The 14689-nt window shown below is 39.9% G+C and overlaps 1 protein-coding gene across 3 annotated transcripts in view; it reads right to left on the reverse strand.

The window, feature by feature from the left end:
* LOC113121160 (forkhead box protein N3-like) overlaps positions 1 to 14689 on the reverse strand; it is a 39314-nt gene that overhangs the window by 14460 nt on the left and 10165 nt on the right. For all 3 annotated transcript variants that reach the window (XM_026291426.1, XM_026291427.1, XM_026291428.1), the window contains exon 2: positions 7090 to 7640. In XM_026291426.1, coding sequence (XP_026147211.1) covers positions 7090 to 7626 — 537 coding nt within the window. In that variant the 5' untranslated portion in view covers positions 7627 to 7640. The remainder of the gene's footprint in view (positions 1 to 7089; positions 7641 to 14689) is intronic.

Genomic DNA, 14689 nt, shown 5'->3' on the forward strand with positions numbered 1-14689 from the left:
CGTTTGTCAGCCAATCAGATTCAAGCATTAAACGGCCCCGTAGTGTAAATATATGTGATGCAACTGGTCAAGCAACCTGAACTTTACCCATCAAAACAGATCACTGTGCTTCATGCCACTTTCCTGAAATGCTCCTACATTTTAGCCACACACGCATATACAGATCTACTTACACACATACCAACACAGCATCAGTTTTGCTGTTGCTACAGAAACAGCATGCTTTTCATGTCAACTACAGCTCGGTTGCTATGGGAATACATACACACGGAAAACTATTTCGGTCAAAGTTGAGAACCAAATGACAGGATGACAGCTTAGACTGGTACACACACACTCTTACAGGCGCACACATACATAACAACACACACACTCTTACAGGCGCACACATACGTAACAACACACACACTCTTACAGGCACACACATACATAACAACACACACACTCTTACAGGCGCACACATACATAACAACACACACACTCTTACAGGCACACACATACATAACAACACACACACTCTTACAGGCACACACATACGTAACAACACACACACTCTTACAGGCGCACACATACATAACAACACACTCTTACAGGCGCATACATACGTAACAACACACACACTCTTACAGGCGCACACATACATAACAACACACACACTCTTACAGGCACACACATACATAACAACACACACACTCTTACAGGCACACACATATAGAACACAAACACACTCTTACAGCCGCACACATACATAACAACACACACACTCTTACAGGCGCATACATACGTAACAACACACACACTCTTACAGGCGCACACATACGTGACAACACACACACTCTTACAGGCGCACACATATATAACAACACACACTCTTACAGGCACACACATATAGAACACAAACACACTCTTACAGGCGCACACATACATAACACAAACACACTCTTACAGGCACACACATACATAACACACACACTCTTACAGGCGCACACATATATAACAACACACACACTCTTACAGGCGCACACATATATAACAACACACACACTCTTACAGGCACACACATATACAAAAACACACTCTTACAGGCACACACATACATAACACACACATTCTTACAGGCGCACACATACATAACACACACACTCTTACAGGCGCACACATATAGAACACAAACACACTCTTACAGGCACACACAAACATAACAACACACACACTCTTACAGGCACACACATACATAACAACACACACACTCTTACAGGCACACACATACATAACAACACACACTCTTACAGGCACACACATACATAACAACACACACACTCTTACAGGCACACACATACATAACAACACACACACTCTTACAGGCACACACATACATAACACACACACTCTTACAGGCACACACATACATAACAACACACACACTTACAGGCACACAGATACATAACACACACACTCTTACAGGCGCACACATACATAACACACATTCTTACAGGCGCACACATACATAACAACACACACACTCTTACAGGTGCACACATACATAACAACACACACACTCTTACAGGCACACACATATAGAACAACACACACACTCTTACAGGCGCACACATACATAACAACACACACACTCTTACAGGCGCACACATACATAACACACACACTCTTACAGGCACACACATATAAAACACAAACACACTCTTACAGGCACACACATACATAACACACACACTCTTACAGGCACACACATACATAACACACACACTCTTACAGGCACACACATACATAACAACACACACACTCTTACAGGCACACACATACATAACACACACACTCTTACAGGCACACACATATAGAACACAAACACACTCTTACAGGCACACACATACATAACACACACACACTCTTACAGGCACACACATACATAACACACACACTCTTACAGGCACACACATACATAACAACACACACACTCTTACAGGCACACACATACATAACACACACACTCTTACAGGCACACACATATAGAAAACAAACACACTCTTACAGGCACACACATACATAACAACACACACACTCTTACAGGCACACACATACATAACACACACACTCTTACAGGCACACACATATAGAACACAAACACACTCTTACAGGCACACACATACATAACACACACACTCTTACAGGCACACACATACATAACAACACACACACTCTTACAGGCGCACACATACATAACAACACACACACTCTTACAGGCGCACACATACATAACAACACACACACTCTTACAGGCGCACACATACATAACAACACACACACTCTTACAGGCGCACACATACATAACAACACACACACTCTTACAGGCGCACACATACATAACAACACACACACTCTTACAGGCACACACATATAGAACACAAACACACTCTTACAGGCACACACATACATAACAACACACACTCTCTTACAGGCACACACATACATAACAACACACACACTCTTACAGGCACACACATACATAACAACACACACACTCTTACAGGCACACGCATACATAACAGCACACACACTCTTACAGGCACACACATACATAACAACACACACACTCTTACAGGCACACACATATAGAACACAAACACACTCTTACAGGCACACACATACATAACAACACACACTCTCTTACAGGCACACACATACATAACAACACACACACTCTTACAGGCACACACATATAGAACAACACACACTCTTACAGGCGCACACATACATAACAACACACACACTCTTACAGGCACACACATATAGAACACAAACACACTCTTACAGGCACAGACATACATAACACACACACTCTTACAGGCACACACATACATAACAACACACACACTCTTACAGGCGCACACATACATAACACACACACTCTTACAGGCACACACATACATAACAACACACACAGTCTTATAGGCACACACATACATAACACACACACTCTTACAGGCACACACATACATAACACACACACTCTTACAGGCACACACATACATAACAACACACACACTCTTACAGGCACACACATACATAACAACACACACACTCTTACAGGCGCACACATACATAACACACACACTCTTACAGGCGCACACATACATAACAACACACACACTCTTACAGGCACACACATATAGAACACAAACACACTCTTACAGGCACACACATACATAACACACACACTCTTACAGGCGCACACATACATAACACACACACTCTTACAGGCGCACACATACATAACAACACACACACTCTTACAGGCGCACACATACATAACAACACACACACTCTTACAGGCACACACATACATAACAACACACACACTCTTACAGGCACACACATACATAACAACACACACACTCTTACAGGCGCACACATACATAACAACACACACACTCTTACAGGCACACACATACATAACAACACACACACTCTTACAGGCACACACATACATAACAACACACACAGTCTTACAGGCACACACATACATAACAACACACACAGTCTTACAGGCACACACATACATAACAACACACACACTCTTACAGGCACACACATACATAACAACACACACACTCTTACAGGCACACACATACATAACAACACACACACTCTTACAGGCACACACGTACATAACAACACACACACTCTTACAGGCACACACGTACATAACAACACACACACTCTTACAGGCGCACACGTACATAACAACACACACACTCTTACAGGCACACACATACATAAGAAAACAAACACACTCTTACAGGCACACACATACATAACACACACACTCTTACAGGCACACACATACATAACAACACACACACTCTTACAGGCACACACATACAGTACAGACCAAAAGTTTGGACACACCTTCTCATTCAAAGAGTTTTCTTTATTTTCATGACTATGAATATTGTAGATTCACACTGAAGGCATCAAAACTATGAATTAACACATGTTGAATTATATACATAACAAAAAAGTGTGAAACAACTGAAGATCTGTCATATTGTAGGTTCTTCAAAGTAGCCACCTTTTGCTTTGATTACTGCTTTGCACACTCTTGGCATTCTCTTGATGAGCTTCAAGAGGTCGTCACCTGAGATGGTCTTCCAACAGTCTTGAAGGAGTTCCCCGAGAGATGCTTAGCACTTGTTGGCCCTTTTGCCTTCTGTCTGTGGTCCAGCTCACCCCTAAACCATCTCGATGGGGTTCAGGTCCGGTGACTGTGGAGGCCAGGTCATCTGGCGCAGCACCCCATCACTCTCCTTCTTGGTCAAATAGCCCTTGATGCCTTCAGTGTGACTCTACAATCTTTAGTCATGAAAGAAAACTCTTTGAATGAGAAGGTGTGTCATAACTTTTGGTCTATACTGTACATCATAACACAAACACGCACTGTTACGGTTCCTCGATAAGGAATGCAACAAGATCAAGGAGACGCCACACAACCGCTTAATTTGCAAAAAGACAATTTATTAAACTTTTTTTTTAATAAACAATTTATTAACGTTATTTCTGTTCATTGCCAGTTCATTCAATAAAGACAGTTAACGATCTAGCTTCTGAGTACTAAGTTTTTAACCCAACAAGAGCGGGGTCAGTTAATTTTTTTGGGCCACGCAAACATATGTGTTATGTTGTGTGGGTCACGAGTTGAAAAAGGTTGGGAACTAGGGGTGTCCATGGTTAACCGGTTAACCGATTAACCGTTAAAAATTGCGTAACCGAGTGAAACATTTTGCTCGGTTAAGTGACGTCATGGCGTGCATTGAATTTAGTTGTAATACATTTTTGCACCACCAGAGACCGCCAGAGCGCTCACAGACATTTGTAATGTCCACAAGAAGAAGTCATTTTTCTAATATGAAGCGGGCAAAAAAAAAGTACAGCGTTGGAGCACTTTAAAATTGAGAGTGACGGGGCAAAATGCAAGTATTGCAATACAGTATGCAATACTTCATATTTTTTTTTTGCCCGCTTAGATATACTTCAAGTACAACCTCGTTGTTGTAATCTCAACAGCCAACACCCGGGCATCATTAGGCTGGTCAGGACTCACTGGATGCGTGGCGAAAGCATCTCAGCTGCGTGGCGTGTCTGTTTTTAATTCGGCTCCCATGTTAACAGGTTAGAGCTTGCCGACTGCCTGCGTGAGACGCGCGGCTCAGGCGCGGCTCGACGCGTGCATGCTAGAAATAGAACTGACGCCTTGTTGGAAGTGTTTCCAGGCAAAATATAATAGGAAAATATGTTTATATGTCATTTTGTACACAAATACATATTAATTCATGACATTTTGATATTTGAAAGTCTATAGGTTGACATAAATTCAGATATAAATGTAATAAAAGAAAATAATTATCGATTTTCAAATATTGTACCTGTCAAACATAGTCATAGCCTTAGCGAGGCGGCCGCGGAGCCTGCTTGTTACCTTCGCCTAAACACGGAAAGTTACATAACTATTACTAGAGCCTGTTCCTTTATAACATAGCCAAAGGTGGGTGTATATTTGCTTTATACATTTTAGGCTTATTCTCAAATACAGATTGTGTTAGTGGGCGGGATTATTAGGTAGTTTTAATAGGACAATTTGACCGGAGAGATTAAATTTTGTCGGACATTTCTTTTTTGTATTTTTTTTGGCCAATGTCTGGAAATTACCGGACAACGGAAACCCTGGCGCACACTATGGTTAACCGATTATTAACCGCTAAGGGCCTCGGTTAACGGTTAATGAAAAACTTGAAAACGTGCAGCCCTATTGGGAACCACTGCTCTAAATAATAAACTAAAGCGGTGGTAAATGTCTTAATGATTAAGTCATTGAGTCATCTGTTCATTCGTCAAATGGCTGATTCATTCAGGAGTAAAGTAAACTGTTCTTTATGAATGGTTCACTGAATCATTAGGTTTGTTTGACTTGAAGCGGATCATCACCATCAGACCGACCGGTGTGTGGCAAGTACCGCAAGAGCTTCAGAGAGCAGACGACTCCTTGTGCTTTTGAATCGCTCTCGCGGTACTTTGACGTCATACACCGCTCGGTCTGTGCAGCACCACTTCAAAGCCAGCGCGACTATGGCCAATGGTTCACCAAATTATTTCAAAACGTGGATAAAGAAATGAAATGCCGCTGTGGGTTGCTCGGGGATGAACAGTTTTGATTTGACTTTATATTTTTGTTGGCAAAATTGAGCAAAACAGACAACATTGTGGCTAAAATAACACAATATTAACTTCTTAATGAAATGTTGTATAAGATGACTATAACATTGGCGGAATAAAAAAAAAATCTCTTATTACCTCCTGGAGAATAACAAATATTTGTACAATACTGTTTCGCTGCTATTAATATTTGAAAAACCTTTGACTCCAAAGCCATGTGATGAGAACTACAAAATTCATGTCGTTCAACCAGCAAAAACAAACAAACCTTAAACAGGACATGATGATATCATAGAAAAGACCCTTGCGGACCCAAACAACTGTGGGAAATATCACATAACTTGACCTTTTTATGACAAGTTTGTTTGTAAAAATGTCATGTGCTAATAATATTTATGAATTAATAATTAATTTGTTCTTATTCATAAATTAATCATCAAATTGACATTTATATTAAAATATATTTAAAAACATGGAAATAATTATTTAGATTATGTTTTCAACATGCAAAGAAAATGTTATTAGCATAGTATAACTTGACATTTTTTTATTATTTAATTGAAACAGAAACGGATAATGAAAAAGGGATAAAAATGTATCAAATTCGTATAAAAAAAATTGCATGAATACAAATAGTAAATTTCAAAGAAGTTGGCAAATGTGTTCTAAAAAAGTATTTTTTTTTATCTTCATTATGAACCCAATTGGTAAGTTTTCATAACTCCTAGACTATAAATGAAAAGAGAAGCATTCAAGAACATGTGAACGCCTCTGGATGAAGTATTTAAAGCAATCAGGACGATGCACTACTGACGGAAAATCACTCAGGAAGATGAAAATGTGCAGTGAAACACGAGCCCTCACCTGACTGCGATCCTTATCCACCTTCTTGAAGCATTTGTTTAGTGACAGATTATGACGCACTGAATTCTTCCAGCCAGTGGGGGCGCTGGCGAAGTAGGGGAAGTGCTCCAGTATCCAGCCGTAGATGTCTTTGACAGGAAGTCGCTTGGAGGGAGCGTCCTCTATTGCCATGAAGATGAGGCAGCTGAAGGAGTAGGGCGGTTTGCGGCTGGGACCCGTGGACAGGTGGTACGGTGGCTCGCTGGGCTCAGGGGAGGACGACGGCGAGGAGGAGGGCTCATGGCCTCCGTTAGAGTCCTGCAGGGGGCTGACGCTGCGCAGGCCCGAGTGACCCAGGCTGGTCAGAAGATCTGTGCTCTCGTGCAGCCAGCTGAGGCTGGTCAGCTCCTCGTCCTCGGCCCGGCTGAGGGAGGCAGACAGGGCCAGAGAGAGGTCAGCTGCCTCGGTGTCCTGGTACAGCTGACTCAGACCCCGCGCCACACTCCCGCTGCTGGGACCCTCCGCCTTCTTCCCTGGGGGCATGACCACTGGACCCATGCAGCCCTCGGCTCCTGCAGACACACCAGAAAAACACAACACTGTGAAGTGAATTATTATTATTTTTTTAAAGCTTTATTTGGAGCTCTTATATAAACTCTATCGGTTTGCATTTTTGGACACACACAATTGCAATTGTTGTAATACAAACTGTGATTAAAAATGGCATTAAAGGTTTGTTTGTTTTGTTTTGGTTATGTTTGTGCTCGTTTGTAGGGCTGCACAATTTGGACAATTTTTTTTTTTTGGGGGGGGGGGGGGTTATATATCAATATGACTATGATAATAACAACAATAAACTAATGAAGTATTAAACAAACAAAAAATAAATTACAACTACAATATTTCACTATAAAATAGAGCCATTTAAATAATAATATACCTAAAATAATTTAAATAATAAAAAACATTATTAACAACTGCATTTAAATAGGCCCAAGGTTTTAAATAGATTATATATCAATATAAGTCAATAATAATAAATGTTAAAAAGTTCAATTTTTATAATTATTATTTCAAAGTAAACTCAAATATTTAAGCATTTAAAATGAAGTATTTAAGAAAATTGTTATTATTATTATTTATTTATTTTATAAATGAAATATTCTTAAATTAGGAAATATTAAATGGAAATAAAATAATGGTATTTAACAACAATAATATTTATTATAGTCATAACTACTTTCTTTTCAATTGTTAAATCCTCAAGCTTTTTTCTCTCAGGAAACTGCAAGAAGCTTTAAAACTCCTTTTTTTAAATAACTGTTTATAAGGAGCATTTACTCACTATGAGAGACTGAAAACACAGATCATAAGTTGCTCATGTGTTTTACTATGAAAAATGCAGCACCATCATATCAAAATAAACCTCCAGTACTACAGTAAACAAACTTAGTAAAAGTACGTCTGGTTTGTGTAGTTTGCAGGATCAACAAATACAAGAGGCTAAAATCACTGCATGTTAAGTTATCTCTTATATCTGTAGATATTGGTTCCCAATTAAACAAATGTGTACTCCGTGAACTCCCAAAATGAGAGGAGACTGAAAAATCAGCATGAGAACGGGAATCCACCTCCATATTCCAGAGGTGAAATCAGCAAACAGGAAAAAGACGACAAGAGTTGAGACGCTCTCAACAAACGCATGCAGTTTATTCAAGCTTAAGCTTCTCAAATTCATTCATTCATTTATAGTAAATTAGTGCCAATGGAGAAACTTCAGAGCTGACAAACCACTTCTGCTAAACTCACCAGTCAAATTAGCAGCATTTATGAACTTTTGTTTTTAACTGAGCATAGATATATTAGATTTTATGTCTCCATAAAGAATGAAAGGTAAGAATGAAATGAGGGTGAGTAAATGATAATACAGTTTAAAGTGAGATCAATAACATTGCTTTAAACTTTTAAGAATATTGTATTTTATAAATAAATGAATGCATAAATCACTCCCCTTTAACTTTTCCACCTGGGTTAGAATTATAAGCCAAAGCAAGTTAAAGCATTAAGTGAACATGATCCAATCATTCAAAATTTCTTAAAGAAGAAAATCAAGTGCAGAATCCGGGATACTCGACAGATGGTGTAGAAAGCCATTGTGACGAATTAAATGGAAACAAAGATAAGGCAACAGGGTTTCAGAGTAAAAAAACAAAACATTTGTGAGATTAAAGAAATAAGCTCGCAATTGTGCAGTTTAAAGTCGCATTGCGAGTTATAAAGTCATTGTGTGAAACACAATTAGGAGCAATCAGGAGAAACAAAGTCACAACTGTGAGTTGATTTCTCACAATTATGGGAAATAAAGTCACATCCATGCAATGTAAAGTCACAATTGCGAGAAATAAAATTATAAAAGGACTTAATTTCCCATAATTTGAAGTAGTTGTGAGATGCAAAGCCACAATCACCTTTCTTTTCAGGCTTCCATACAACAATTATGTTATAACAATGATGCAACCTTTTTTACAATGGAAAATCTGATCCGCTCTCTCTCTTGCAGCAGCGTGTGTGTGTGTGTCTGTGTGTGTGTGTGTGTGCGTTTGAAGTTTCAGGGCGGTAAGGTTAGCAGGAGGTTGGATTGTAGAGGAAGTAATCCCGGCACTATCTGAAGATGCATAAAATCTAAATACGAATTTATCACACACTGCCCGAGTCAGATAATCTCTCCCTACAGTGTTCCCCATCACTTTTAACTCTCTCTCTGACACCCGTGCCAACATGCACCCACACACAATCATACATACGCCACGCGTGCATGTGGAGCAAAGTGCCAGGGGCAGCACCCCCTGATAAGGCAATTCAATCAGTCAATAACAGCATATGCAGCGGAGCGCTCCTTGGAAAATGCACAGTCACGCCTCAGGGCTGCTTCTGACACTGGCGCTCACATGTCAAAGCAGCAGCTCTCTTCACTCGCACTGACTGACAGCTGACAGCTAGCGCCGCATGACCAATACAGCATCTGTATCCACAGCAACGGAGCGAGAACATTATCGCCCCTCTCAATCTGGAGCAGAGACTCCCTGGGGTCAGCCGAGGCACGGCTGCGCTTAGAAGGCAGATTATACAAATGTGGACGGCATCACAAGCGAGGAAAACAAACGTGTGGGTTTTGCAGCTGGAAACAACTAGATCATGATAAAGGAGTTTTACATTTTTTACTAAAACACAACAGAAAACAGTTATAGTCCACTATTTTGTTCAAGTCTATGAACGTGTCCAATAATGAGAAAATAATAGTAATAAAGAAGTATTTGGGTAGTACAGTGATGGTAAGATCATGGTACTTTGCTATTAGCATTTACATTTACATGGTATTCAAAAGTACTTCAAGGAATACCATAGTATTTTGGGAGTTCGGCTAAAACCAGCTAAGACCAGTCAACCAGTCAAAGCTGGTTTGCAGGCTGGTTTAGAGGGGTTTAATTTGACCAACCAGATAAAACCAGCATTGCCAGGCTGGGAGACGAGATTAGCAAACAACTAAAATCAGCTAAAACCAGCTTGGCCATCTTAAACTTAAACTAGCCTGATTACAGCTGGTTTGCAGGCTGGTTTAGAGGGGTTTTTGGCTGACCAACCAGATAAAACCAGCTTGGCCAGGCTGGGAGATCAGCTGGACCAGTTCAGCCAGGATGGTGGTCCCGCTAAAACCATCTTCTTCCAGACCAGTCAACCAGTTTAGGCTGGCTTTAGCAGTCGTGAGCACAGCAAACTGACACATCAATCATCAAGGGTTACAATGTGAGGTTGTTTTCTAGGAACGTAAAGACGCACATATATACACCCGATATGCAGGATTGCTTTTGGTGCATCTGTAGTGGCACTGCCACAAAACATTACATCTGACAGAAAAGGGCCAGCTAATTTTATTGTTGCTATGACAACAAACTACTCCTCGAACAGGCTACCGTTGGGGCTGCCAGTGAACTTCTCTTACGCTCAAGAATCAGCTACATTTTACCGTTCACAAACAGAAAGTTTGAAACCGGATTTGCTTAAGCCCTTAAGGAGCGCTTTGAAATAAGGGGAATTCAGCAAGATATTTCAGGGGAGAGTCGTGACAAATGACTAAAGAGATCTGAAAACTGCAAACAACAGCTCGCCCGACTGCCCATCAGCGCCTCAAATCTAACAGATATTTCAGCTCGGTACAAAAGAGACGCTACGCTGCAAGATTGACCGCTTTAGTTAGAACAAATGAACAAAAAGTCCCATGGTATAATAATGATGTTCTTTGATGTACCTTGGATAACAATGGATATACTTATGGCATATAAATATTATAACTATGGATTAAATTAAAATCAAATTAAATTTGTTCATTTAAGCTTTCTCATTTCACCTAGCATAGTTGCAAATAAAAAATAAAAAAGTATTTTTTTTTTACTTTTGTTTCTGCTTTTTCATTTATTTTACTTCACAAAGGGAACGATGGCCATAACACCAATCAATAAAAAAGATACATTTTGTAATATGATGCAACTAGCATTAAAACACACACACACGCACACACACTCATTTTGTTTGGCTTTTTTTTTGTACACCTGTTAGACCTTACACTTATTCTTGACAAAAATTTAACCAAAAAAACTAAACTAAACAAAACATACTAAGAAAAACTAAACAAATAGAGGTGGTAAATATGACCAAAATATTTTATCATATCTTTTTCCATGATCATAAACATTTATGCTTTAAATAATATTTTTATGTTAAAATATTTGAAACCATTGTAATTTCAAAATTCTTCATCAATTTTGAGATCACAAAAAACAACAAAAAGAAATGAAATGGACATGAAAATTTTCAAACAACAGAAATAAGAAATACTACCTAAATTGTATGTCGTACAAAAAAAAAAAACAGTAACAGTGTGTAAATTAAATGTGGATTTATTCCTATTAAAATGACGAAAGTGAGATTTCTTTATGACAAAGACGGCAGCAGGTTTATTAGACTGCTGTCACTTTAAGACCAAAAAAACCGATCTGATATACTGATAAACGTGTTTTCTTTCTCATCTATTATGGTTCACTTAAATTGGGGGGGGGGGGGAGGGGCTGGGTGAAATGCTCGTTTTCCCTCAATATCCTGTTAATCTTGAGTACCTATAGATTAGTACTGCATCCTTCATAACTCCAAAAAGTCTTTAGTTTTATTATATTCATAAGAGAAAGATAGTCTGTACCGATTTTTCCCGGAAAAACACGACCGGCTGGAGGCGTGACGTGTGGGCGGAGCTAAAGAATCACGAGCGCCAGCAGGCTTTTGCGTTGAGAGCGTTTGGAAGCTGTGACACCGTGAGGACAAAACCAACCAAAACAAACCATGGCTAACAGTCAGATTCAGCGTATATTTATGATCCAGAATCAGATCCCGAGGCTGAAACTGAACGAGAGCAGCAGCAACAACGACTTCAGCAGGACGTCTCTGTGTGGTATGTATTGAAACTGTATATATTTGCTTAGCGGTTTTGGAAAATGCAGGGAACAAACACAAACACTTACACAACTCCGTTGATGCTCTGTAAAAATAAACTCCATCCACTGGTCCCTTAATGCTGTTTTTTTTTTTTTGGTAATCAGTGCAGGGTTGTCTTGCCCTGGCAACCAAAAATACACTTCTTTTGTGACTTTTCGCGATGGTCTCGCTCTGATCAGTGAATCGCTCTGATCAGTGAATGTCTGTGCTCTCAGTGCTCTGCTATACGGGAGCACGCGCTCTTCCGGCAGAAGTGCCCTAGGACCCATATAAGGAAATTCCGCTCCATCTAACGTCACACAGAGCCATACTCGAAAAAAACTTTCCGAAACTTGTGAGAAACCGGAAGGAGTATTTTTGGAACAGAAATACTCCTTCAAACGTACAACTTAATTTTTGAAACTTTGTCCATGTTTAGCATGGGAACCCAACTCTTTAACAGTGTAAAAAACTCAGTATGCATGAAATAGCATTTCACCCCCCTTTTAACATGACGAGAAGCGGCTGAATGCACACAGGTTTCATGTGCGTGCACACAATCAATCTCAGAGCAAGCATACACCAAAATATTTGCTGCTTATTGTAAAAAGACAAAACCAGAAAATCAAAAGGAAAATATATAAATAAATAAAAACATCAAAGAAGTGATTTACCAGACAAAAGGGGACAAAAGACTTTTGCTATAAATGAAAACACCATGAGACAAAAAACATTATTTGTTTAATGTGTTGCAAATGGAAACCACAAATAATATGTGATCACTTACATCCGTTACAGCAGGAATTCTCACGAATTAAATCAAAGCAAATAAAAGCAAATGTCTCAATGCACTCATGTTCATTCAAAATATTTAAATTCCACAAAACCTGCTAAACAAATCCTTCTGCCTTCACATAACCCCGAGGTGTATCTCGCTCTTATGAGATTTCAGTTCTGGCACGTAGAGTGCAAATAATAGACCTTTGTCTCGATGTCAACACCAGCACTAAGAGAGATGGGAGATTCCCCCTCCTTTCCAGCACTGAGAAAAAACAGACTTGTTTAGTTTTCATTTCCTCAGTTCTCATGACAACAGTGTTAGGGCACACCAGGGCATGTACATACGGCCAACCAATCAGCCAAGCCATGTGCAGATCAAAGTATACAGTCCATCCTTTCAGCCAGCCACATCAGAAAAGCCCATAAGCAATGGCAACAAGGTGAAGGTTCATTGTCCAAAGGGGCCGGAGCGCACAGTGCTCCCTGCGGGGGTCGCGACGCAATAGACTCAGGGCGAGAGCTTGCACTGCTCCGTATGAACCACCGCTGCCAACCAGTTGTTACCGTTGGAAGAGTTACAGCCCTCATTTGCTTTATTCCCCTGCTCCCCTGTTCCCTCGCTCCCTTGTCTGATCTGAGCTTAGTGAAGGTGACCCGAGCGCTCTCAGCCCGAGGGTCTGCGAGTGAAGTTTGGTGCAGAGAGCAGACTTCTACTCTCAGAAGTCAGGCTTAAAACAGCGCTGGCCCCGGGCCCCTGCATTCACAGCATACACTGGCAGCATGCTAAGAGACGCTTTTGCAGAGGGTCCCCTCTCTTTCTCACTCGGCTTTTCTCTCGATTACACGGACTCTGCTTTTGACCTGAACAGTAACTGACGGGAGAGGAGTAATGGGGGAAAGAGCAGGGAAGGCTTTGCTTTTATATCCGGTGTGACAGTATCTGCACAATACATAATTTCATCATTATAATAAAGCATTCCTAGAGCATTTCTATGGATATACCGGGCTGTAGTGCAAAAGGGGCGAGTAATTCCTGGTAGTTTATTAACCAAATACATGAGATATATACTTGGCATGGAATAGAGTAGTACATTTGATAAATATTTATTAAAACTTTAATGCTCACTGAGCCTGCATTTATTTGGTCAAAAATACAGAAAAAAAACCCCAGTAATAATATGAAAATGTATTAAAATGTAATATAACTGTTTTCCATTTTAATTTATTTTACAATGTAATTTATTCATGCGGTGCAAAGCTGTATTTTCAGCATCATTTCTCCAGTCTTTAGTGTCACATGATCCTTCAGAAATCATTC

This window comes from Carassius auratus, chromosome 20 (genome assembly GCF_003368295.1).
Source record: "Carassius auratus strain Wakin chromosome 20, ASM336829v1, whole genome shotgun sequence".
Lineage (NCBI taxonomy): Eukaryota > Metazoa > Chordata > Actinopteri > Cypriniformes > Cyprinidae > Carassius > Carassius auratus.